At 35.4% G+C, this 22275-nt stretch overlaps 4 protein-coding genes across 8 annotated transcripts; 2 read left to right on the forward strand and 2 right to left on the reverse strand.

Moving 5' to 3' along the window:
- Window positions 1-1680: 1680 nt before the first annotated feature.
- Window positions 1681-4901, forward strand: LOC112508828 (trichohyalin). 4 transcript variants are annotated; one of them, XM_025113631.1, is made up of 5 exons: window positions 1719-1772; window positions 1968-2020; window positions 2187-3370; window positions 3484-4343; window positions 4418-4901. In XM_025113631.1, the coding sequence occupies exons 3-5, from the start codon at window positions 2206-2208 to the stop codon at window positions 4766-4768; spliced, it is 2376 nt and encodes a 791-aa protein (XP_024969399.1). In that variant the 5' UTR covers window positions 1719-1772; window positions 1968-2020; window positions 2187-2205; the 3' UTR covers window positions 4769-4901. The 4 variants fall into 4 exon arrangements, with proteins under 4 accessions (XP_024969407.1, XP_024969399.1, XP_024969415.1 ...); XM_025113639.1 differs by lacking the exon at window positions 1968-2020 and having other exon boundaries at window positions 1681-1772; XM_025113647.1 differs by lacking the exon at window positions 1719-1772 and having other exon boundaries at window positions 1905-2020; window positions 3493-4343.
- Window positions 4797-8837, reverse strand: LOC112508853 (putative aminoacrylate hydrolase RutD). Of its 2 annotated transcripts, XM_025113667.1 has the most exons (11): window positions 8641-8837; window positions 8388-8571; window positions 7871-7953; window positions 7666-7766; window positions 7356-7451; window positions 6826-6879; window positions 6115-6263; window positions 5907-6024; window positions 5730-5817; window positions 5391-5618; window positions 4797-5309 (listed from the first exon to the last, which is right to left on the reverse strand). In XM_025113667.1, exons 1-10 carry the CDS (start codon window positions 8744-8746, stop codon window positions 5416-5418), a joined length of 1182 nt encoding a protein of 393 aa, XP_024969435.1. In that variant the 5' UTR covers window positions 8747-8837; the 3' UTR covers window positions 4797-5309; window positions 5391-5415. The 2 variants fall into 2 exon arrangements, with proteins under 2 accessions (XP_024969435.1, XP_024969427.1); XM_025113659.1 differs by having other exon boundaries at window positions 5907-6263.
- Window positions 8838-9676: 839 nt separating this feature from the next.
- On the reverse strand, window positions 9677-12489 carry LOC112515078. The gene is made up of 3 exons (XM_025121722.1): window positions 12316-12489; window positions 10821-11550; window positions 9677-10391 (listed from the first exon to the last, which is right to left on the reverse strand). Exons 2-3 carry the CDS (start codon window positions 11537-11539, stop codon window positions 9923-9925), a joined length of 1188 nt encoding a protein of 395 aa, XP_024977490.1. The 5' UTR covers window positions 11540-11550; window positions 12316-12489; the 3' UTR covers window positions 9677-9922.
- A 6316-nt stretch (window positions 12490-18805) lies between these two features.
- Window positions 18806-21307, forward strand: LOC112519125 (protein PLASTID TRANSCRIPTIONALLY ACTIVE 7). Its single transcript, XM_025127113.1, has 4 exons — window positions 18806-18915; window positions 19012-19065; window positions 19136-19198; window positions 20842-21307. Exons 1-4 carry the CDS (start codon window positions 18859-18861, stop codon window positions 21178-21180), a joined length of 513 nt encoding a protein of 170 aa, XP_024982881.1. The 5' UTR covers window positions 18806-18858; the 3' UTR covers window positions 21181-21307.
- The last annotated feature ends 968 nt before the right edge of the window (window positions 21308-22275 follow it).

The raw sequence follows: 22275 nt of genomic DNA on the forward strand, positions 1-22275 counted from the left end.
TTTTATTTTTAATTAAAATAAATTTCATCAATAATCTTTGTTGTAAATATAAGTATTTTTTTGGTATATTTGTTTTATTTTATATATGTAAGTATTTTTTTTATTTAAAAAATGTTTAATGACTTAATTGCTCAAAATATGATGGTCTATTGAAAATTTTCAATTATTTTATAACATTAATCGGTTTTATAGGTAATAAGAATGTATTTACCAGGTTTTGAAAAGTCCAATAAATTGTTTAACATGTTTTGAAATGTCCAAGAACTTATTTGTTTCAAAAAATTGTCCAATAACTTAATCTTTTCAAACATTAAAATCTATTGAGTTTTTTTAGACTTTTACTATAAAAATAATAATCCTATCATATACTCTATTAATTATAAAATATACCATTTATTGTTATTTTTAAACAAATGATTTAATATATATTTTGCCTTTTATATTCAGTTGTTACAAAATATTTAATATTTTCTTTCTTCTTGTGATTGTAAAGTTATTCCTTTGAATTTTGTTTTTATGTTTTTCTTGGTATGCTGTGCATTGGCCAATCATTTTATTTTCAAAATGAAGGTAAGATTTGTAAAATGTTTGGTTTGATTTTGATTTTGATTTTGATTTTTTTTTCCATAATACTTTGAATTCATTTAAATGGGGTCCTCATTTTTAAAGCTTGAAACAAGAACCCTTAAATTGGTACCACCATTATTTATCCCACGAGACAAAAATAAAGGAATGTTGGAGTAATTACCAATAATACCCCTGTAGTACCAACTTTGGCTGTTTCAATACTTTATGAAGATTGAAGAGAAGAATAAAGAATGATCATTCATGGGAGGAAAGAGCTGAATGTTGCTTATTATACAATCAAAATGGCAACAGGGAGCAGCTGGGTTCCATGCCTCCTCACCAAACCCAGATACCAAGGCCCGATCTTGATAACTATTTCAAGAAAGGAAAGCCTGCTCCATCATTCATCCTGCTTTACAGGTCTCCTCCAAGCAAACCCTGATCTTGGGATCAGTAACGAATCCAAAGATCAAGAAAAAGAAAGACAAACCATCTTTCTTGTTAATCAATTCTCTTTTGGGCCCATGAGGACCTGGTTTCTAGGGTGTCAGCATCACGATGTTGATGATGACGACTTGACAGTGATTTCCTTCACTATTACATTCATTTCAACTCCATTTGGACCCAACCCATCTAGCATTTATTATTAAAAAACCCCATTCTTTACAGATTAACAATGGTTAATACTTGATGGGTATCTTAATTTAGGATCTTGTCGGGTTAACCCGGGGCTTCTTTGCTCTTCAATTATTGCATCTTCATGTGATGATATTGATTCTTGCTTGTTTCACACAAAGCCCTCTATATCCCAAGATTTCTCATGAATCCCTCCCTTTCAATCATGGACTTAAGTTCTGCAAGTAATCATTGGTTCTGAAAATCAGAACCCACTTCCCGAAATTGCAACATTTGTAACCAAAGTATGGACAAAAGAGATGACACCAGGTAAGCCACTCTGTAAAGCCACAATTTAGTATCGAACCGTTTGTTATGATACATAAGATAGATATATACGTCTTTATCCATAAAAAAGATAAGATTATACGCTTTTTCTTACTTTATTTTTTTTCTTTTTTGTAAATAATAGGGACAAAATACAACCAGGATTTTAAGCTTTTGCCTCCTACTAGCCTTAACTTGGAGCCCAGAAGAAGAAAAAGTTGGGGAAAGTGGGGCTCTAGGGGTCTGCCTTTACTGAAACCAAGGTACAAATTATATTGTTTTTGACTCTTTTTTTTCCATACTGATCAGTTACTTACTTGCATTATGAATGTTCTTTTTTAACTGAATTGAAGTCATCCACATGTTTAAGCCCCTTCTTTATCATCTGCTTTTGGTCATTTATATATCAGAGTTCTAAAACTTGAGCACATCATCAAAAATTTTGCTCTTGTGTGTAGCTGTTGTCTTTGGTTCATGTTCCAATCGACGAGAAACTTGATCTTTGATTCGTGTAAGTTTGGTACTGTTTTATCAAATCTTATCATATATCAGCATGGTTTTCCTCAAAACTTATTTGGCATGAATTTCTCCGAGTTTCTGTTGCATATTCGTGTTTAATATTGCTTTAGCCTTCATTTAATCTATTGGGATGATCTAAGTTTTATCTTTTTTGACAGGAGTAACCAAATTCTCGCCATGAACGAGAAGTGGATCACAGGATCTTGTATGGGTATACCTGATGAAAAATCTAGCAGCTTGTATCCTATGCTTTTTAGCGTATCATGTGCACTCTTTTCCCTCAAACACTCGTCGGGTGATGAGAGAAAGCGGACTGAAATTACAGACAGTATGCTTCATGGTGGTGCTAGCTTAATCAGTTTGCTTCTCTGGAGAGTTCAGAGAGAAGAACAAGTCAAAACTGAGAAGTTTGAGCTTTTAAGTAAGCTGAATAAAGCAGAAACAGAGATTGAAGAGTTAAAGAGAAGGCGAGTTGAAGATGCGAAAGCGAATGAGAAAGTTGTTAGCATCTTTGCAGCACACGAGCAGCGCTGGTTGATGGAAAGGAAGAAACTTACTCAGCATATTCGAATTCTTTTGAATGAATTACGAGTTATCAATACGAAAAGGGAAGAAAATGCATCAAAATTGAGTGATCAGCTACAGGAGAAGGAAAAGTTGTTGGAGGAAGAAAAGCAAAAGAGAATAGAGCAAGAAGAAACTGTACAAAAGACAGAGAGAACAAATGAGGAGTTGAGGGAAATGTTGAAACGCGAGGCTCAAGAGCATTCTAAAGAGATTTGGAAGCATAAAAGTGCTTTTATTGAGCTTGTATCGACACAACGGCAGCTTGAAGCAGAAATGGGTAGAGCTGTTAGACAAGTTGAAGCAGAAAAACAAGAGCTTGATGCAGTTTTAGAGCAAAAAGAACAATATGTTTTGATGACCCAGAAACTGTCGATGGAACTTATTAAAACACGCAAGGATTTGGAGCAAAAAGACAAGATTTTGTCAGCTATGCTGAGGAAATCTAAAATGGATACAGCTGAGAAGCAAATGTTACTGAAAGAAGTCAAAATGTCAAAGAGTAAGAGACAGCAAGCTGCTCTAGAAACAGAGAAGTCGAGGATGGTGCCTGAAACGCGACATGAAAGATACTCGCTAAGAAGTATGCTATCTAGACATCACAAATTCAAACCGGAACCCATTGCAGGCATCAAAGAGGCCCCATCTGGTGCAGTGATGCCATCCCGCACAGGATCACAGCCAACCAATCTGCTCGAGTACAAGCAATCAGAGTTTAAGGAAGAGCAAGACGTTACTTCTCCCTTTTCTCAACAAACAGAGGCAAGCGAAGAATTGGGTAAGATTTTTTATCTTTATGATCTCATAGCAGTCTACATATTTGAGTTTTAACCCTTCCTTAACATTTTATATACTGTATTATGTCTTTCGACTTATAAATCTTGGTTGAAGTTCTTGCAGCGGATATTAGTAAATTGGAAGGATGGGTTCAATGTGAAGCTGAGAAATGTATAACCATCCTGGAGCAAAGGCATCAGCTTGAGGTGAACGCTTTTGCAGAACAATTGAGACTTAAAGATGAGAAATTAGAAGCTTTTCGTTGGCATTCATTGAGCATGGATATTGAGTTGAAACGACTTCATTCTCATATTGAAGGACTTGGCCACGATCTAACGAAGCTCAAAGAAAGAAACCTTAAAGTCGAAGCTTTATTGTTGGACCGTGAATCAGAATTGCATGCCTTGAAAGAGCAAATGAAATCAGAATTACAACCCAGAACTCCAAAATCCCAGATATCTTACTCGAACACACTGTCACCCTCACATCCTCTTGCTACAGCACATGTTGATGGTGTTTGGTCAAATGATAGAATCATAAAGAGGAAACCAGGGGAGAAAGAGAAAGATCTAAAAGTTCCCTCTGAAGAAATCTTTGAGGAAAGCGCTTTTAAAGATGCATTGTTGACTGTCCAATCTCCAGATAAGGAATTTGAAGATAAGAAAGATATAATTTCTGTTAAAGAAGAATGTGCTAGGAAAAAAGAAATTCTAAATGCTGAAAACATGCCATCATCAACATGGAAGATGGATCTTCATGCTCTTGGAGTGTTCTACAAGATTAAAAGGCTTAATCAACAACTTCTCATGTTCGAGAGGCTGACTGGAAAGCAAGAAAGTTGTGAAAATAGTGATTGTGATGATAAAAGCCAGTTTGGGGTTAAGGGATTTTATGGCCTCATGTCTTTAGTCAATAAACAAGTTAGCAGATATCAGTCCCTCCAAGAAAAGGCTAATGATATCTGCAAGCGAATGGTAAGCTTCCAAATTCATCAACTTTAAGTGCTCAAAAATCTTTATGCTTACGACTTTTTGGTTACTTTCTGCAGCATGAGAATGATCAGGATGCAAGCCGTAGTGGCTCTTTCGCTGCAAAGTCAAAGGATGAAACTAAGAAATTGGAGCACTTCCTTGAAGAGACGTTCCAATTACAGAGGTACATAGTGGCAACAGGACAGAAATTAATAGAGATACAGTCCAAGATCGCTTCTGGGTTTGTTGGTGCTCCAGATGATGGATTTGATGGATGTGCAACCAGCTTTGACATGAAGAAATTTGCTGATTGCCTTCGAAGCCTCTTCAGGGAAGTCCAAAGAGGTCTAGAAGTTCGAATATCTCGAATCATAGGAGACCTTGAGGGCCCACTTGCTTGGGATGGGATGATACATCCAAGAACTTAGCTCTTTGTTATTGTTTAGTTTTACAATATAGTGTATTGATGAACTTGTAATAGGATAATAACCAAAGTGGTTTACATGAATGTGTGTAGGAAAATAAACAAAATTTTGATGAATTTCAGAAAGGTTCCCTTTCCATAAACAAGCTTTACTTATAAGAAGAATAAGTTACTTGTATTGCTGAAACTATGTTATATAAGGAATCAAAATATTCCAATGGCATCTCATACCAATGGTTCCATTTGGAATATTATTTCCAAAAGGTAATATTCTCTGTGGCCAGTAATCATTATATACCAAGGAGATGCTTTATTGTTGCAGTGCAGGTCCAGCCTCCAATTCAGATCTTTCTAACTCCCACATAGTTCAAGATTCTATACAGCAGGTACATATGCAATCTCCATACTTGTGAACTGTTTTCTTCTGAACTGGTTAAATATGTTCCATAGAAAGTTACTTTGAAGTAATCCAATGATATTCACATGTTATAAGAGCCATACTTCCAAGTTTCCAACTGTCATCTGGGTAGGTTGAAAAAGTGTCCCTGCAGGAAGGTGGGAAACAGGAGATTAGGGTTTCGTTCCAAGTTGTTAAGCGACAACATTCCACGATGAAGGATTTTTACCAGCAGATGCGAAAAAGCTCCATCATCATGTGAGGGTTGGTCCTACCCTCACTGGCTTTAGACGTCCTAAAACTCTTTTTATGTACTCGAATGCCACCACAAATATGCCAAATATGTACAATATGATACGTCTCAGCTTTTCAGCAATCCCAACAATGATAGTCGGGTTGCTGCTTTCTGCCTCTGAATTTAATCTGCTGGATGATGACCAACTTGTTGTCCAGCAGCCTGTGAATAAAACATCCGTAAGGATGAACTCCATCTCTTACCACTATATATGAGCTTCCTGCTAATTTGGTAAATAGCCGATTTGGGGAATTGGGTTCTAATAGAACTTACTAGACCTCTTCGGCAATAAGTTTGTCCAGTCATATGGGCTTGTCTTGGTTTCTGATGCCTTAATCAAATCCAGTAGGGCTTCATTAACCTATATTTTTAATAAAGTTTGTACATTTATTAGGGCCTCCATCACAGGACACCATAAACAAGAAATTAAAGTGAAGACAATATATGTACCTCTTTGGTCCTCTCGTGACTCACAAGATGACCTCCAGGAAGTTCTACCATCCGTGCGAGTGGATATAGTTTCTCTGCAAGTCTCCTTGCATGAGATATTTGAGCAATGACATCACACCTAGAAAATAAGCAATTGATAGTTTGTAAGTGTACAAATAGTGAAAACTGAGGTGTGAAACTATCATACCTAAGAAGAATCAAATGATACCTGCCATGAATGACGGATATTAAGAAACCTTCAGCTCGGATCACTTCAAGTTCTGTTCGAGAGATTTTGTGTGTCCAGCAGGCATTGATCTGGCCATCAAACCCATGATTTGACTGCATCCCAGTTGCTGATATCCCTTTAACATATTCCTGACAAATTACGTTTGGACAAGAATGTTACTAGAATAGAAGTTCGATCTTAAGCAATCAGTCAATAAAGGGTTTAAAAAATAGCAATGTTGCAATGGTGATTGTACATAGAGAGGGTAATCACACAAAATCATGTTGCATTTTTAAAAGCACGAAGCTCAAAGAAGTACTCTTCTATCCGTGAAAGTTGCAACTTTTGACTTGTCAGTTTTTGATCATGATTCAAATGTCTATATTATATTTCTACAAAGATAGAAATAAATAAATCTTCCGGACCCGCATCAATAGCATTGTCATATTTGCAATGGCATAATGACGGGAAAATAGTAACTTTTACTTTCAATAAACAGGAAAGGTTGCAACTTTTCTCCAACACCCCCAAAAACGAAAATTGCCGTGCTCTTAAAAGGTTTCAACATTTTGTAATACAAATTTCTAGAACCTTAAGTTTCTAATTTCTATCGTATAACGGGATATAAGCTATGTGAATTATTGAGTTATACACACCAATAAACAACTGAAACAGAATTTATGTGGATCTGGATTGTTATACAGTCCTTACTCGATATAGTATATCCCTTCTTGTTTTAAGTCCAATGTGTTCTTCAAGATATTCCTGCACAGAAGATAATATAAATTGTAAGGATAGAAGTACAGCTGGAAGAAAATACTTCTACTTTCACAAATCAGTAGCGTTATGGAAAAGGAATAAAGTGAGTATGGACCGATGAAAGGATACCATAGAATTGAGGGACATGGGTGCATGTGGAAATTATAGCGTTAAGCATGTGATTGTGGGCCCTATTTACTTTACGAGAGAATAAAAGAAAACGGTCCCATTAATGAGGTACTTAGGAAAATGGCATAAAAGAATGACTTCCAAGTAACTTAAGTTCTACAATAGCCAGACGTTATTAGCAGAAAGAAGCATTGTCAGGGTCCAAGGGAGTAAGGAGGCAGGCCACATGCATATCCTACCAAAAAGTTCCTTTCTTTTTAAACTCTTATGTGCATACATGCATATAGTTACAAACATGAGGCACTATTTCCATGTTACAAAAGGTCATGTGCAAAAGAGATGGCATCTTTGACCTGTGTGTAGTGAGTGTCTAGATCAACAGCTGCTCTTTGCTCTGGAGTTTTGGCCCTCAAGAAACGCATTGCAATGGACAACGTTTGGCGATCGAGCTACAGAAAGGAAAAGATGAACAATATGTTAAGGTTATTGTAGAAAACCAGTTTCACATGTAAATGTCAAAAGCATAGTAAATCATATAAACAATTGAATATATACCAGAAGTTCAGTATGCTACCATAATTAACAGTTGAAGCAACATCTTCACAATATATGATGATTAAACAAATGTGGTCTATGAGTTGCATCAGGTTAAAAAAATCATACCTTGGGGAAACATTCATAGCCTCCACCAGTTACATTAAGTAAAGCCAAAGACAGAACCCTATCTGGAAAAAGGGCAGCCAGTTTGCAAGCTATCATACCACCTGTATAATAGCAATAGAGAAATATAAGCTAAAAATATAGCGGAAGCCAATACTTGAACTGATAATCACAAGTACAAATTCATAAAGCATAATTTAGGACTAACCCATTGAATGGCCAAAGACATGAGCTTTCTTCCAACCCAAATGGTCCATTACAGATACTGCATCTGCAGCCATGATCCTTGTTCTGCACCCAACATGCATTCTTTATACATTATTCTACTATCCAAATATGCTTTTCTTAACAAATTGGGGCTTGCTTCATCCTAAAATGAAGAACATTTTTTTCTTGATTGAAGGGCTCTCCCCCCTCTATTATAAAAAAAAATAAAGAACATTTTCCTTTGTAAACAGCAATTGAATATGTCACAAATATTATATTAGGACCGACAATTACAGAGACTAATAAATAATAAGGTTTGATCTCAAAAATGAAAGTGTAAAATTAAGGGGGGGGGGGGGTTAACTTTTTTTTTTTTTCTCATTGAGGTTTATTCCACCAGGAACACCCATAATCCAATTGAAAAACACCCCACCAAACTAAAGCTCCAAAAATCACACAAATAAGATAATTCAAAACAAATAACACTGATAATTTGATCAAATGCATAGGAGGCTTACGTGTATTCGGATTTGTTTTTAGGTATAGAGCTAAGACCCATCCCTCGATTATCAAAAGCACAAACTTCTATACCATTCCCATTGTGCACACCATCGCCGGAGCTCCGATCATCATCATTTGGCTTGGTCGTCCCAACAAGCCCCTCAATTTGTGGGTTCCATGAGTCGTGTGTCCCAGCCAATCCTAACCCAGAATTCAATCAAATAAATTGAAAAAGATCATAGCTAGGGAGAAACAAAGAAAAAAAGATACCTATGATCATGAGAAGTTTAATGGGTCCGCTGCCGTAGGTTCTGTAAAAAATCTTTATGCCATTGTTGTTCACTGCATCGGCGTTCCCGACGTCGCAGAAGGGCATCGTTTCTGAAAGGGAAAGAAAGTCTCGTAGGAGAGAGGAGATTAGGGAGGGAAGGTGGATGTTGGCTGAGCTATAGTTTTTAGTTTTTTTCTGTAGAATATGGCGAAAGAAATATGTTCATTTTAAAAAGGAGGGACTGTTTTCAAAAATTGGGTAAAATAGTGGGGACGTAGGTACGATGGTCAGCAGTGGCAGCTGAGTCAAATCAGACATAGTCAACCCGCGTGTCAAAGCTCTGATCTCAATTTTCATCCTATCCATTTTGTATTTTTATTTAAAAAGCTAAAACAAATATATAAAAATATTATGTTTGATTTAAAATAAACCAAAAGCAAATTTCTGAAAAGGTGGATCTTATGATAGGAGTCATAATTGAAAATAAAACGAAGATATTGGCCTTTAAATTGTGGTCAATATTCATCCATATCTTCTCAAGATATGATGCGATGCATCACAAACATATGGGATTTTGGCCTGCAATCTGAATCGTCTAGAAGCCCACGTGTCGCTCAGTTGTAGCACGTGTGTCAAGACAAGTTTTTGGAATTGTAGCACGTGTCATCCACAGCCGACCATGAGATGATACAAATTATTGTTCTACATTTGACATGATATCCAACTTCATTTGATATGACATCCGATTAAGACCCGACAAAATTAAAAGGTGGAAAAATGCATTTATTTGCCTTATCAAAATAGATGGAATAAGAATTACGGATGAAATAAAATATACATATCAAGCTAAAACCTTAAACTTTTCACAATTCTTTTACCTATCTACCTCGGGCACTTTTCCAATCATATCCGATCCGGTCCGCATATCATACGCACTTGGCAAACAGAAGAAAACCAACACAAACATCTAAGATAACCAAGAACGTGCATTTTCAAATTTAATTACACAACCTTGTTGAAAGGATATTTACAGTATGCCATCTAAAACCAACTGTATTACGTACAGAGGATAACACATGCCAAGTTGCATGGACATAAAACCATGTCACATGTTAGGCAAGATTTGTTAACACACTACACAAATTGAAGACATGCTTCCAAGCAAAGACCATAAACAATACACCTTGATTCCAGACTAAATTATATACAAATAGATAAAGTGCACCCACAAAACCAATCAACCAACAAACTGACCTTACAGACCCCGTTGCAATTTGCAGATCAGAATGCAGGAAATAACCAACCCAGGGTCCAACCAAGTAACACACCGGCGCCAACAAGAGCCAAACCCCAAAGGAAGTTCCCAACAGACTCATGCATTTTACATCTCTCCGAGCCAAGTTTCCTCTCGGTAGCCTTACGGTCACTTTTTGGTAGCTTGACTTTGGTGGGGAACCATGGTGCAACATCTGGAAAACGAGTGTAAAATGGTTGATACTTGCTGTGCCTAAGCTGGAGGCAGAGCGCCTCCAACTGCAATATGTGGAGCCACTGCTTGTAAGCGAAGATTTGAGAAGCCTGTCTGAGAAAGAGCGCAATCACATGTTCTTTCTCATTGCAGGCTGCTTGTGCTGCTCTCTCTGCCTCCCTTGCTCGTCTTTGAGAATGACATAGTGCTTCTAACAGCTGAGTCTTGCTGAGGTCGCTATTAGGTGTCTCCAAGTTTTCAGTCTCATCAGATTGTCTGGTACTGCAATCATGGTATAAGGTCAAATACAAACCATTCATGCCTAAAATACTTGAAAACAGAAAGAGGTGAGTCTCATTAAGCTCATCAAGCCACTTTCTATATCATTAAGTCACTACCAAACCATCATGTTTAAGCTGTGAGTCTCATTAAGCTCATTAAGTTGTTAACAACAGGCTCTATGTTTGCATGATAGAAAGGGAGGAGATTACTTGGACGCCTTCTATGAGAAAGAAGGCCAACTAAAAGTCATTATTGTGCCTGCCGTGTTAGGTACAACTGGAGAGCCAATAAAAACGCATCTACCACCTGCCTCGTGTGTACACATATGCCTTCTTTTGCTCAATCAGTTATATTTGCTAATGTTAACAGTGGCAGACATGATACTATAAGACAATAATGCAGCAACAAGAATCACAAGTAAATTATTACCTACATGGCCTATCTAGACCACATGATGAGCATCCTATGACACCTGAGGTGTACTGTGTTTCATCCGTGCACATTGAGGTGGGAGATCCTGGCATGAAGTCGGTGAAACTTGACTTTTCTTTCTCTAGCTCCTGACCTAAGGAAGCCAAGCCTTTCTCACAGACCAACCGTTTTGTTTTATTTGTCTGAGGAAGTGGAAGATCGCAGTTGTCAAAATGTTCAAGTGATTTCTGAGAAACAAAGGAAGCCAAGTCATCCAAGTCAGTTGTGCGCCACCATGGTTCATTTTTCTTGATCCCAATCCACTGTGACTCCAGTTCTGATAAAAGCTTGCTGGGTTCATCAGAAACAATGTGCTTGTCATGATCGAATTCCATCCACTTTTCTGGCAGTGTGGGCTTCTTCTGCAAAACATCGCCAATTACAGCCTCCAGTTCCAGGATTCTTACATTCTCATCATTCTGCACAGATGTGGCAAAGGTTTCCCATTGTGGGTTCCAGAAAGAACAAGTGTTAACCTTGTGTTTCTGGTTAAACCACCATTTGGTGTTAGCTGGTGGATCATTTGATGGGACTCCGTCGCCGAGACATACCTCAGACACTGATTTAGATGAAGATGGGATAAAGCTAGGAAATCTTGAAGCCCTTCCATAATCTTCATCAACAATGCAATGATTAGCAAAAGGAAACCACCTGGACTTAGCTTCGGCCGAAGCCATTTTTACCTTATCTGCCCATGAAAAAATCCGCAGAGGAATCAGAAAGTATTATGAAAAAGGGAATATGAATCCTTAAAAATTGCAATTCTATTTCTTCAAATTCCGCTGATTTTATTTATAAAGTGACTAAAATCTACCAGACACTGTCTTTTTAGAACAAAAGGCTCATTTATTGCAAGTGCAGTATCTATGATGCTTCAACTTTAAGTTTCAAGAGCATCTCCAACAGATTCTTAAGCTTCCTATACAAATTATGGTACGTTTTTCACCCACAAACCCTGCAACTCTTAAGCAGCTTCCCTGTCATAAAGTTGTAGCAACCCAACCATTCTACAAGAAAACCTATATAATTTTCTAGTATTTGATGCCTTGAATCAAAGAAATACTGCGTCCATCCCAACATAAGACTTGTAGAAATCAATTACGCATGCTTTCTCTAAAACTGCTAACAAATTACCACAAATAAAATGATGCTGGAGATACATCTACAACAAATTCAAATCAATTTTCGCAATTTATAGGCATTAGGGTTCGACGTCAAAAATCAAAGTGCGTGCAGTGGGTTTAGTGTAACAGAGGAGTAAACCAGAGGAAGGGGGGTTTAGTAAAGAAGGAAGTAAGGCCCAAAATCTGATATCTGATAATCGTTTTAGCGGTAACCATATAGAAACACATAAGTACTCATCTAAATGATTGATCTGATTAGGGGGAAAAAGAGACGACAAATAAATATGAGATAGTAGGTGATTAGATATGGTGGAGCATGAAAATCGCACCTGATTAACATCAAGATGAACAAAAATCCAGCAGAGTTTTGTTTAAAGAAAGTCGATGCTGGTGTTGTAATCAACCCACACTGACCCCCATTGATGAATGCTTTGGAATAAAGGAACCACCTGCACGCCATATCAATTTTTTATGGTTAAGCTGTGAATTATGTTTGTGTAATTGCAATTTTAATATAAGAAGAGATGTCATCATTATATTTGATTTAATTTTTTTAAACGCTTGTAAATATAAATGCATAACATCCGGTATCTGGACACTGTGATCAAGGTCAGACCTATAAGGGTGTTACGTGTTTTTGCAACTAGAATTTTTCATACCCAAAAATTCTATTAGAAAAAAATCAATAGACTTTATTGTTTAAAATTATTAAATATTTGAACAATTTTTTAAAACAAATAAGTTCTTGACATTTTAAAACCTATTAAATAATTCTTTGGACTTTCTAAAACTTGTTAAATACATTTTTATGACATATACAACTGGTTAATATGGTAAATAATAAAAAAAACTCTGAAAAACCCCAACGGACTTTCATATTTTGAACGATTAAGTCTCTCAACATTTTTTAAACAAAAAATGCTTACATTTATAAAATGAAACAAATATACCAAAAAGTATATATTCTAATTAAAAATAAAATATATTATATCAGCATTTTTTAAATTAAAAATGATTACCGGGTAAATTATTTTAGTTAAAAATAAAATATATCTCGTATGTGATTTTTAAAAATAAAAAAAAATAAAAATATTGCTGATTAAATTTATTTTAATTAAAAATAAAATAAATTTTTGTTGATGATTTTTCAAATTAAAAAATAGAAGATAATTTGATCAGATTATTCACGGGTTAACGATAAAATTTAACTAAATACATAATTAATTAAAATTTATCGTTAATCCGATGGTGAAATGATATCATCGACAAGATTTAAACACGATCTTTCATACTTATTAACATGTCATTGTCTTAGAACGTCTAACGGTTGTCAAGTTAGTCATCCATGCATATATACCAATGAACACTAGCAACGAAATTTAATTAATTATATAGTTAGTTAATATATCGTTAATCCGTCAATAATTTAATCAAATTATTTTCTATTTTTTTAATTTAAAAAATCGCCAACGAAATATATTTTATTTTTTAATTAAAATAAATTTAATCAGTAATTCTTTTTAATTTTTTTTATTTTTATTAATTTGAGAAAATCATATGCATAATATATTTTACTTTTAATTAAAATAAATTTAATCAGCAGTCCTTTTTAAATTCTTTTTTATTTTTTTTAGTTTAAAAAATCAATGACAAGATATTTTTTATTTTTAATTAAAATAAATTTCATCAATAATTTTTTTAAATATAAGTAATTTTTTTTATAAATGTAAGTATTTTTTGGTATATTTATTTCGTTTTATAGACGTAAGTACTTTTTTGTTCAAAAAATGTTTAGGAAATTAATCGTTCAAAATATGAAGGTTTATTGGCTTTTTTACAGATTTTTTCCATTATTTTGCCACATTAACCAGTTTTATAGATCATAAATGATGTATATAACAAGTTTTAGAAAGTTCAATGAGTTATTTAACATGTTTTGAAATGTCCAATGACTTATTTGTTCCAAAACATTATCCAATGACTTAATCATTCCAAACATTGCTTACCGGGTAAAATGTTGCATATAATGTTGTTTTGATGGACTAAAATCTTACCCGATAAGACAAGTGATGGTGTTTGATCTTACCAGTAAGCTAATTGGGTAAGTGTTTGGATAAACAACCCCTATACTCGACCCATCCGGCCAACTAGAAATAAAGGTTTGAAATAATGTACTCGTCCCACTTTTTTTGCTTTTTTATAGTTGATTAAATTTTATATGTAATTAATACTTTATTGAAAAATTTAGAATCCCACTTGGTTGGTCTCCCTTATTGAGTACCAACCAACCAACCGAATCCCATATATATATACTATATTGTATTTGTTATATAGAGTTGGATGCTCAGGAGAATGGAAGTTTTATTGAGAAGAGTGATTATCGTTGAATCAATCTTAGTTGAATATTAACATTAATGAGATGTATTAGATCAATTATTGTAAAAAACGCAATTCATGAAGTGGGATGAGATTAAAAATGATCATAAGTTCAGATCCTTTCTTATATTAGTCATCTTAACTCCATTTTTTACATGATGATCCGTATTGTCATATTATACAAACTTAAATGAAATTCATTTGGTTGTTGACAATCCAGTATCTTGAGATTGATAAATCTTTAAGAGTGTAACCATTTTCTAAAGCTATGTATTTTGTTATGTTTTTACTTTTTATATTTAAGTTTGAAAAAAAAAACATTTATATATCTAAAGGATTTCACATTATCTATAATTTTATGTAAGTTTTGTTTTTTTTTAAGGAAAATTACATTAAAATGGAATCAACTTTGATATGATTCTTACTTTTTTAATTATTTAATAGTCTAAAACAAACTTTTCATTTATTTAAGGCATTGGATGACTCGTTAATGATGACATGACCCAAATATTTGCTTGATTTCGAAAGACCATCAAATTGAAGCCGAGGGTTTTGATGTTTCGTTGATGTCGAATACCGATTGAAGTATGTTTCAAACGATTACGCTTTAGTTACTTGTTTTGTTAATGTATAGAATTGCATAACAAGTCGATTGGTGGGGTTTGGGACTATAACAGTGACCTAATGACGGCTGTGAATCTCGGTCGTTGACAAAAACAACCTCCATTGTCATGTTTAAATTATATTATATGTATAGTGCATAGAAATCCTTTTTCATTTTTACAAATTTTGATTTACGAAAAATTCAAATAGATCTCGATAGTGGATAAAACCTTACTTTACGATGTGGTCGTCTGATCGAGCCTTAATTAAATTTAAAGGTGGTATAATACGAGTGAAAATCAAGAAAACTGATTGAAATCGAAGTTCTTTTTTTTTAATCATGTCATCTTAGAGATAACTTATCACTTATTCACTAGTAAACAAGTGAAATCAGACCCTTGTTTTATTTTAGACCCTAAATAAAGATTTAAAAGTTAGATTCTAAGGCGTCGTTTGGTTCGCAAAATGTTTTTGGATGAAATGAAATCGGTTAAAGAAATTTGACTTTGAATGAATTGGAATGGAACAATGTCAGGTTTGACCACTTGTTTGGTTAGCAGACATTGGAATGAAATCTATTAAGAAATTGAAATCTGTATGTTTGGTTCACATAATGTAGTTTTTGAATTGGAATTAAATATTGGTAAATGACCAAAATGTTCTTTTTTGAAAAGTTTAAATTTTTTAAAACTAAAAATACTTTAATAAAATAATTATTTAATATATAAAACAAAATAAAATACACAAACCAAATATAACCATAAGCCAAAAAACGTTACTAGATCAACGATTGTCGACGGTGGTTCAGGTTGCTTGTGGTATACGATGGTTCAGATCAGTGGTGGTCCGCAGTGGTTCAGATCGATGGTGGTCTGTCGTGATTCAGATGAAGGTAGTCAGCGACAGTTCAGATGGACGGTGGTTCATATTGACAGTGGCATCGGTGGTGGTGCAAACCGTTGGTGGTCAATGGTGTCCGGTGGTAATTCAGGTCGGTGGTAGTAGCTGGTGGTCGGCAATGGTTCAGATCGGTGGTGGTTTGTGGTGCTTCAGGTGGTGGTGGTCGGAATGTGGTTTAGATCGGCGGTGGTTTAGATCAACGATGGATCAGACTGGTGGTTGTTCAGATTGGTGATGGTCGGCGGTGTCCGACAGTGATTCAGATCGATAGTAGTTGGCGGTGTTTCAGATCGACGGTGGTTTCTAGTGGTTTTGATGACGATGGACGACAGTGGTTTAGATCGGTGGTGATCCATGGTGGTTTAGATGACTGTGATCAGCGGTGGTTTAGATCGATGATAGATCAAATCGGTGGTGATTCAGATCGGGGGTGGCTGGCAGTGGTTCAGATCGATAGTGATCGACAGTGGTTCAGATCGATGGTAGTCGACGGTGGTTCAGATGGCGGTGGTCGGTGGTGATTCAGATCGACGGTGATTGAAGGTGGTCGACGATGGTCATATTTGGTTTTATAAGATTAGAGTATGTTGGGTTAAGTGCATATTTGATATTATGAAAATAGAGAATTTTATTATATCAAGATACTATGTAGTTGTTAAAAAATGTTAAATTCCTTTATTTATAAAATTTATAAAATTTTAAAGATTTCTATCATGAAAAATAATGAACCAAACGAAAAATAAAATTTGATGAATGAAAAATTCAAACATTCTAATTCCATCAGATTGCTTCAAAGAAGAGCCTTAAGGGTGTGTTTGGTGCGCAGACAGGACAGGACAGAACAGGACAGGACAGGACAGGACATGACAGAACAAGACAGGACAGGACAGGACAGCTGTTCAGTGTTTGGTAAGACATGACAGAACTGGTTAAAATGACCAATTTACCCCCAAGACAAAACTGGTTAAAATTTGAGATAGAGATACAATCTGATTTGAGGTTGAATCAGTCGCATTTCAGCAAATATGAACAACTACAAATTGAAAGGCTACTAATCAACTAATGTTGGAGGAGATGCAGTTGGAAACTCCTGGTGATGGAATTTAATACTATTCAAATGTATCTTGCTACAAATTGATCAAAAACAAAAACATATGAATAAGCTTTCGAGTATCTTCACACGTACGTATATAGAGATGAATGGACTGAATCTAGACAAGAGGATTAGGAAGTAAATATGAGAATATACAACTTAATTTGTTATGTGGTCCATCACATGGTATAACCATGGTATATATCCAACCTGTGACTAAGGCGACTGGATAGGGATTGAATCCAACCTGTGAAGAGATGCAATTAAAACCCATTTGATAAGCAAAATGCAATTAAAACCAGATATTGAATCAAGAAAATATTGGGCAGTTGATGAAATCAAGAATGAAAGGCATTAGGGATGGTCGCCATCGATTTGACAGTCGCAGAACAGTCGAGAAGAGAAGGTCGAATGCGTACCTGAACAGTCGACAGTCGAGAAGAGATGGTCGCCGTCGATTGGAACTCTCCGTCGAGAAGAGATGGTCGCCGTCGATTGGAACTCGCCGTCGAGAAGAGATGGTCGCCGTCGATGGGGTTGAAGGAAGCGATGGAGGCGATGAAAAGGGGTTAGGTCTTCTAGACCAAAATCGATTCATACGCCGTCGATGGAGTTGAAGGAAGCGATGGAGGCAGTCGTCGATGGAGGAGATGGAGGCAGTCGCCGATGGAGGCAGTCGCCGATGGAGGCAGTCGCCGATGGAGGCAGTCTGAGCATGGAGTGCGATGGAGGGTGCGATGGAGGGGAAGAAGGGGTAACGAGGGAAAAAGTTTTGTGTTCCACTTAGTTCCAGGGGTAATGGTGGAACACGCGTGTCCCATACTTGTCCAACTTAGTTCCACTTAGTTCCACATTTAGCCACACCAAACGTAGGACAAATGTGTTATGTCCTGTCATGTCCCACCCTGTCCAGCGTACCAAACGCACCCTAAGGGTGTGTTTGGTATGCAGACTGTGTGGGACAAGACAAAAATAAATAGTCTCATGTTTGATGTGTCATAGGACAAATATGAGATGAGGCAACATGGGACAAAAGTAAGATTGGATATGACTATTATTGTGTTTTTTTGTTCCACCAAAAAAGGTAGAACAACATAGGGCTAAATTTGAGATTACAATATTACCCTTATTATTTGATATCAAAATACAAACATAATTTAATTGCATCCTCTTTTTCTCTTCCACAGCCTCCATTCTCGATTTCAGCCTCCATTATTGAAATGTTAAACTTTTGACGATGGCGTGACAAATGTTATTTATAATTGTTGTGTTTAAACTTTTTAAATTATGTGCGTATTTAAAATTTGTGTTATGACAAATGTTATTTACATGTGGTCTTGGATGTTAAGAAAAAGTATTAATATCATAGATTAAATAATTTAAATATATTTTTGGTTGATTTGTTTTACAATCATTATATGATATAAAAGAACATTGAATAACATTTAGGGGTAATATGGTCATTTTAACAATTTTGTCTTGTCCTAGTCGTATGAAGCATAAGACAAACAATTAATCTCGTCATGTCCCGTCCCGTCTCATCTCATCCCATCCGATCTACGTATTTAACACTTCCTGAATCAACCACAAGAGTGATGACTGATTGGTTTGAACTTGACTCCAAAGGTCAAAAGTATCAGAAGGTCACATGTATAAATTCAAAGAGGAATAAAATTCCTCTTGTGGCCACAGAGGTTCAAATACGATGACTTCGTACTATCTGCAAAACATGTGATAGGCTTGAGATTAGTCGGCTCAAATAATGAGTTAATAAAAAAATAAAAAACACTTCCTGAATCTTGTTTTCACAAACACGGCGGAAAGAAGAGGGTTTTAGGCCTTGAGCTATAAAACCCGAAATGGGTGAAGATAAGGTTAGCTCCGACAGTTTCAGTTTGATATGGCAATGGCGACGAATTGTTTTGGTTTCACCGGCTTTTACCCTTTACAATCATCTGTAATGATCGATCCATCGTTTCAACTTGTTCAAAATCTGCTCCTGATTTCATTATTTCTATCCTAACCTTTACAAATCTCCAATAATCTCTTTCAGCAGTTCAGCTCACGTACTCATCCACAACGTTCCAGCCTTTCAATCCAATCTAAGGTCATATATCTCCAAGCATACATTTGACATGGCTATTCATTCCTATCTAAATTTGAGTTTCCTTTTCTAGGGCACCGAACACTCGCAGAACTCTGGCGCTGGGGGTCGCCGGATATGGAGGAGAAGAAAATTGGTACATACTTTAACCTTTTTTTTCCTTTCAATCTTTTGCGTGATGTTTGTAGAGTTACTCTTTGATTTGGTTGCTCATGCTTGAATCTATCATAAATTAAATTATAGTACCATCACCATAAGATATGTCTTGTATTTATTTACTAGAATTCTTAGGGTTTGTCCTTGGTTCTGGAGGAAGGGATCACTACATCTGTTGCCCAATTTCAAACAGGTTTTGCTTCGATTTAGGCATCCACTAATAGAACTTTTGTTTAATTTAGGGTTTATGTTCAGGATGAAGAACTGAGGTTTTTCTTGGATCAACACGATAATCTCAAGTTCTTGTTAAACCGTAACCGGATTTCATCTACAATCGTGTGAATCACTTTCCAAATTCGATATTTCGACTGTATATGCCTGGTATCACGAAATCCGAATTGAGATAATTGTAAAAGCAACAATCTTGATTTTGGCCGAAATCAAGATAAAAAACCAGAGAGAATATAGAGTATGTCCAATCTTCCGTGTGTGCCCAAAAAAACTGATCATCCGAAAAAATAGATCTCAAAACTCAAAACGGGAGTTACCAAGTTATAGAATTCACAATCATGCCACAGAAAATTTAAGAATTTTTCATTATAAACCCTATACTTATATAATTTCGGACCCCCGTTTTGCGTTCAGGGGGCGTTGCTCCCTAAATATTACCGGGACCGACTTAGACTAATACAAGTGTGCACTCCACACTCTCCATACTTGTTTTAGAACAAAGTTCAATCCCCTTGAAACACACGTATAAAATCCATTACACTAAATGTAACCGGTGACACTAAAATCACCAACAGTTCTTTTAAGATTGCTTATAAGTTGGTATTCCAAACAACCGCACTTCATCATGACACTTTCCTTTATCTTTTTGGGACTGTCAAAAAACTCAACACACCCATGTTTCAAAAACAATTTGAACTCAACGCACCCATGTTTCAACAAGATTTGAAACATGGGACAAAGGGTAATTGGTAGTAATGCTGATGATTCTAAAAAGGGAAAGAGGGCATTTTCTTGCAACTAGGATAAGGTCAAATGATCAATGATTACATTGTTATATTAAACAAGCTTGAATGGAAACTGTTGCAGGGACATTAGAGTTTGGCTGATGTATCAATTGAATCAACTTGGATAGTGCACAAAAATCTTTCCTAAAGTAATATTTCAACCTTATTACAACTTTGGGAATCGCGAAATTTACTCGATGATAATCCAAATTCACACTTTGTTTTTAGGCATAATAGTTAGAGCAAAACACAGAGGTCTTGTTATGTTTTCTGAATCTAAAGTCTCAATTCCAACAAGTAAAAAAGGGGCTTCACATTTGTTATGGCTTGGGCCTTTTATGGCAGATATTTTTGTATTTAGGTTCGAGACTGAATACCTTTTAAAATTCCTAGGTTCACATTAGCTTATATAAGTGTCCTCACCACACCCATAACGCGTATTATAGGTTAACCAAAACCATTTGTAGAATCTCAATTACACCAAGTAGGCGAGGACAGTAAAAATCACCTACAAACTACTAACATAAACGGCTGTGATGAAACAAGCCATGTAATTAACTTGTTTATATAATTGCTATTAAAGTATGCATGGTTGGTGAATTTGCAGACAAAAAAAGATGAGATGATGCAATATAAGCACGAAAGAGCTCCATTTCTGGAAGTGCAGGTGAGGGATATATGGGAGACTGGGAAACTGGTGATGCATGACATAGAGAGGCTGAAGCTGTGGGAGGAGAATACTTTTAGTTTTGCGATGGAGTTGGCTGCCGAGGCCAATGAATTGGTGAAGAAAGATAAAGATGCATATGGAGGTAAAAAGAAACCATTACTTCATGCCATAAGCAATAGAATGAATGAGATGGGGTTTTATCGCCCAGAGGCTTATATTCGACCGGATCCATTAAAGCATCTGATCAAAAGAGAAATCCATGACGACGATGACTAGAGTAACCAATCATTTTATAATATGATACAATGTTAGGGGATTTCTTTCTAATTTTGTTGTTATGAATTTAAATCATATATTTGTTACTTAGTGTTAAATCTTATATCCATCCATTATATCTTTATTATTTATAGGTACGATTAGATATACAAATAGTTAAGAGTTTTTGGTCCAACCCAAATTGGATTGGATTGGATTGGGCTTTTTCAAAATGTGGACATGAATAAACTTAAGAATACGAATGAATAGGGATTAGGGAGGTCAGTGTAAGTGTAACTTAAGATGATTGTTGTGAAGTGAATAGAATGAATGATAGGACCAGCCTAGGCCTAGGTAATGGTCCACCCCACCCCCTAACAAATATACTTTTATTATCTTACATGTATATTTGTAATTGAGAAAGAAAATATAATTTTAATGTGGAAATGATATTGTTAGGAATAGGGGACCATGCATCATGCAACTTCTTTTTCAAGATCTCCATGCATGTCATTGTTATTTCCAGCAATACTTGGTTTTATGACGGATATTAGTTTTTTCATTCATTTCATTGTTATTTATTATTTGTTATTTGTTAATAATAAATGAGCCACCTCTCTTGTTTTAAAGCCCAACCTCTTTGATTTTTTCACCAAATAATATTCATATTCATATTTCATTTTTAATTAATATATATACATATATTTAAAAGAGTGGTGTAAACATAAAAGTTGATTAAAAAGAAAAATGTAAGAAATTAGAATGAAAGTGGACATGTGCTACACAAAGCAACACGTATATTGCTAAACACCCCCAGCTTTACATGTATTACCTTCACAACACTACAAAAATGGTCTGCATGTTTTTGTTTTTGTTTTTGTTTTAATAAAATGAAATATTTATAAATGGTAGTGGTGGGGTCCTAGATATCTCATCTCTTTACAATGAATACTATTAATTTTAAACATTACTCTTCATATTGTTTATTTATTTATTATAATCTTAAAAGTGGATTATTTATCGTAAAACCTTTGGTTTTAGTTTGAATAAGAAAAAAGAGAGAGCGATAGCATATATATATATATATATATATATATATATATATATATATATATA

This window comes from Cynara cardunculus, assembly GCF_001531365.2.
Source record: "Cynara cardunculus var. scolymus isolate 2C chromosome LG 1, CcrdV1, whole genome shotgun sequence".
In the NCBI taxonomy this organism is placed as follows: Eukaryota; Viridiplantae; Streptophyta; class Magnoliopsida; order Asterales; family Asteraceae; genus Cynara; species Cynara cardunculus.

What these genes read in the sequence shown, in the direction of transcription:
- LOC112508828 (XM_025113639.1), top strand. Translation starts at nt 2,206, where the DNA reads ATGAACGAGAAGTGGATCACAGGATCTTGTATGGGTATACCTGATGAA. An exon ending in AGAGGCAAGCGAAGAATTGG is followed by an intron (nt 3,371 to 3,483) that starts GTAAGATTTTTT and finishes TCTTGGTTGAAG; the next exon opens with TTCTTGCAGCGGATATTAGT. An exon ending in ATGATATCTGCAAGCGAATG is followed by an intron (nt 4,344 to 4,417) that starts GTAAGCTTCCAA and finishes TACTTTCTGCAG; the next exon opens with CATGAGAATGATCAGGATGC.
- LOC112508853 (XM_025113659.1), bottom strand. Translation starts at nt 8,746, where the DNA reads ATGCCCTTCTGCGACGTCGGGAACGCCGATGCAGTGAACAACAATGGC. An exon ending in TAAACTTCTCATGATCATAG is followed by an intron (nt 8,572 to 8,640) that starts GTATCTTTTTTT and finishes ATTCTGGGTTAG; the next exon opens with GATTGGCTGGGACACACGAC. An exon ending in GAAGGGATATACTATATCGA is followed by an intron (nt 6,264 to 6,825) that starts GTAAGGACTGTA and finishes GTAATTTGTCAG; the next exon opens with GAATATGTTAAAGGGATATC.
- LOC112515078 (XM_025121722.1), bottom strand. Translation starts at nt 11,539, where the DNA reads ATGGCTTCGGCCGAAGCTAAGTCCAGGTGGTTTCCTTTTGCTAATCAT. An exon ending in GGTCTAGATAGGCCATGTAG is followed by an intron (nt 10,392 to 10,820) that starts GTAATAATTTAC and finishes CCATGATTGCAG; the next exon opens with TACCAGACAATCTGATGAGA.
- LOC112519125 (XM_025127113.1), top strand. Translation starts at nt 18,859, where the DNA reads ATGGCAATGGCGACGAATTGTTTTGGTTTCACCGGCTTTTACCCTTTA. An exon ending in GCCTTTCAATCCAATCTAAG is followed by an intron (nt 19,066 to 19,135) that starts GTCATATATCTC and finishes TTCCTTTTCTAG; the next exon opens with GGCACCGAACACTCGCAGAA. An exon ending in TATGGAGGAGAAGAAAATTG is followed by an intron (nt 19,199 to 20,841) that starts GTACATACTTTA and finishes GTGAATTTGCAG; the next exon opens with ACAAAAAAAGATGAGATGAT.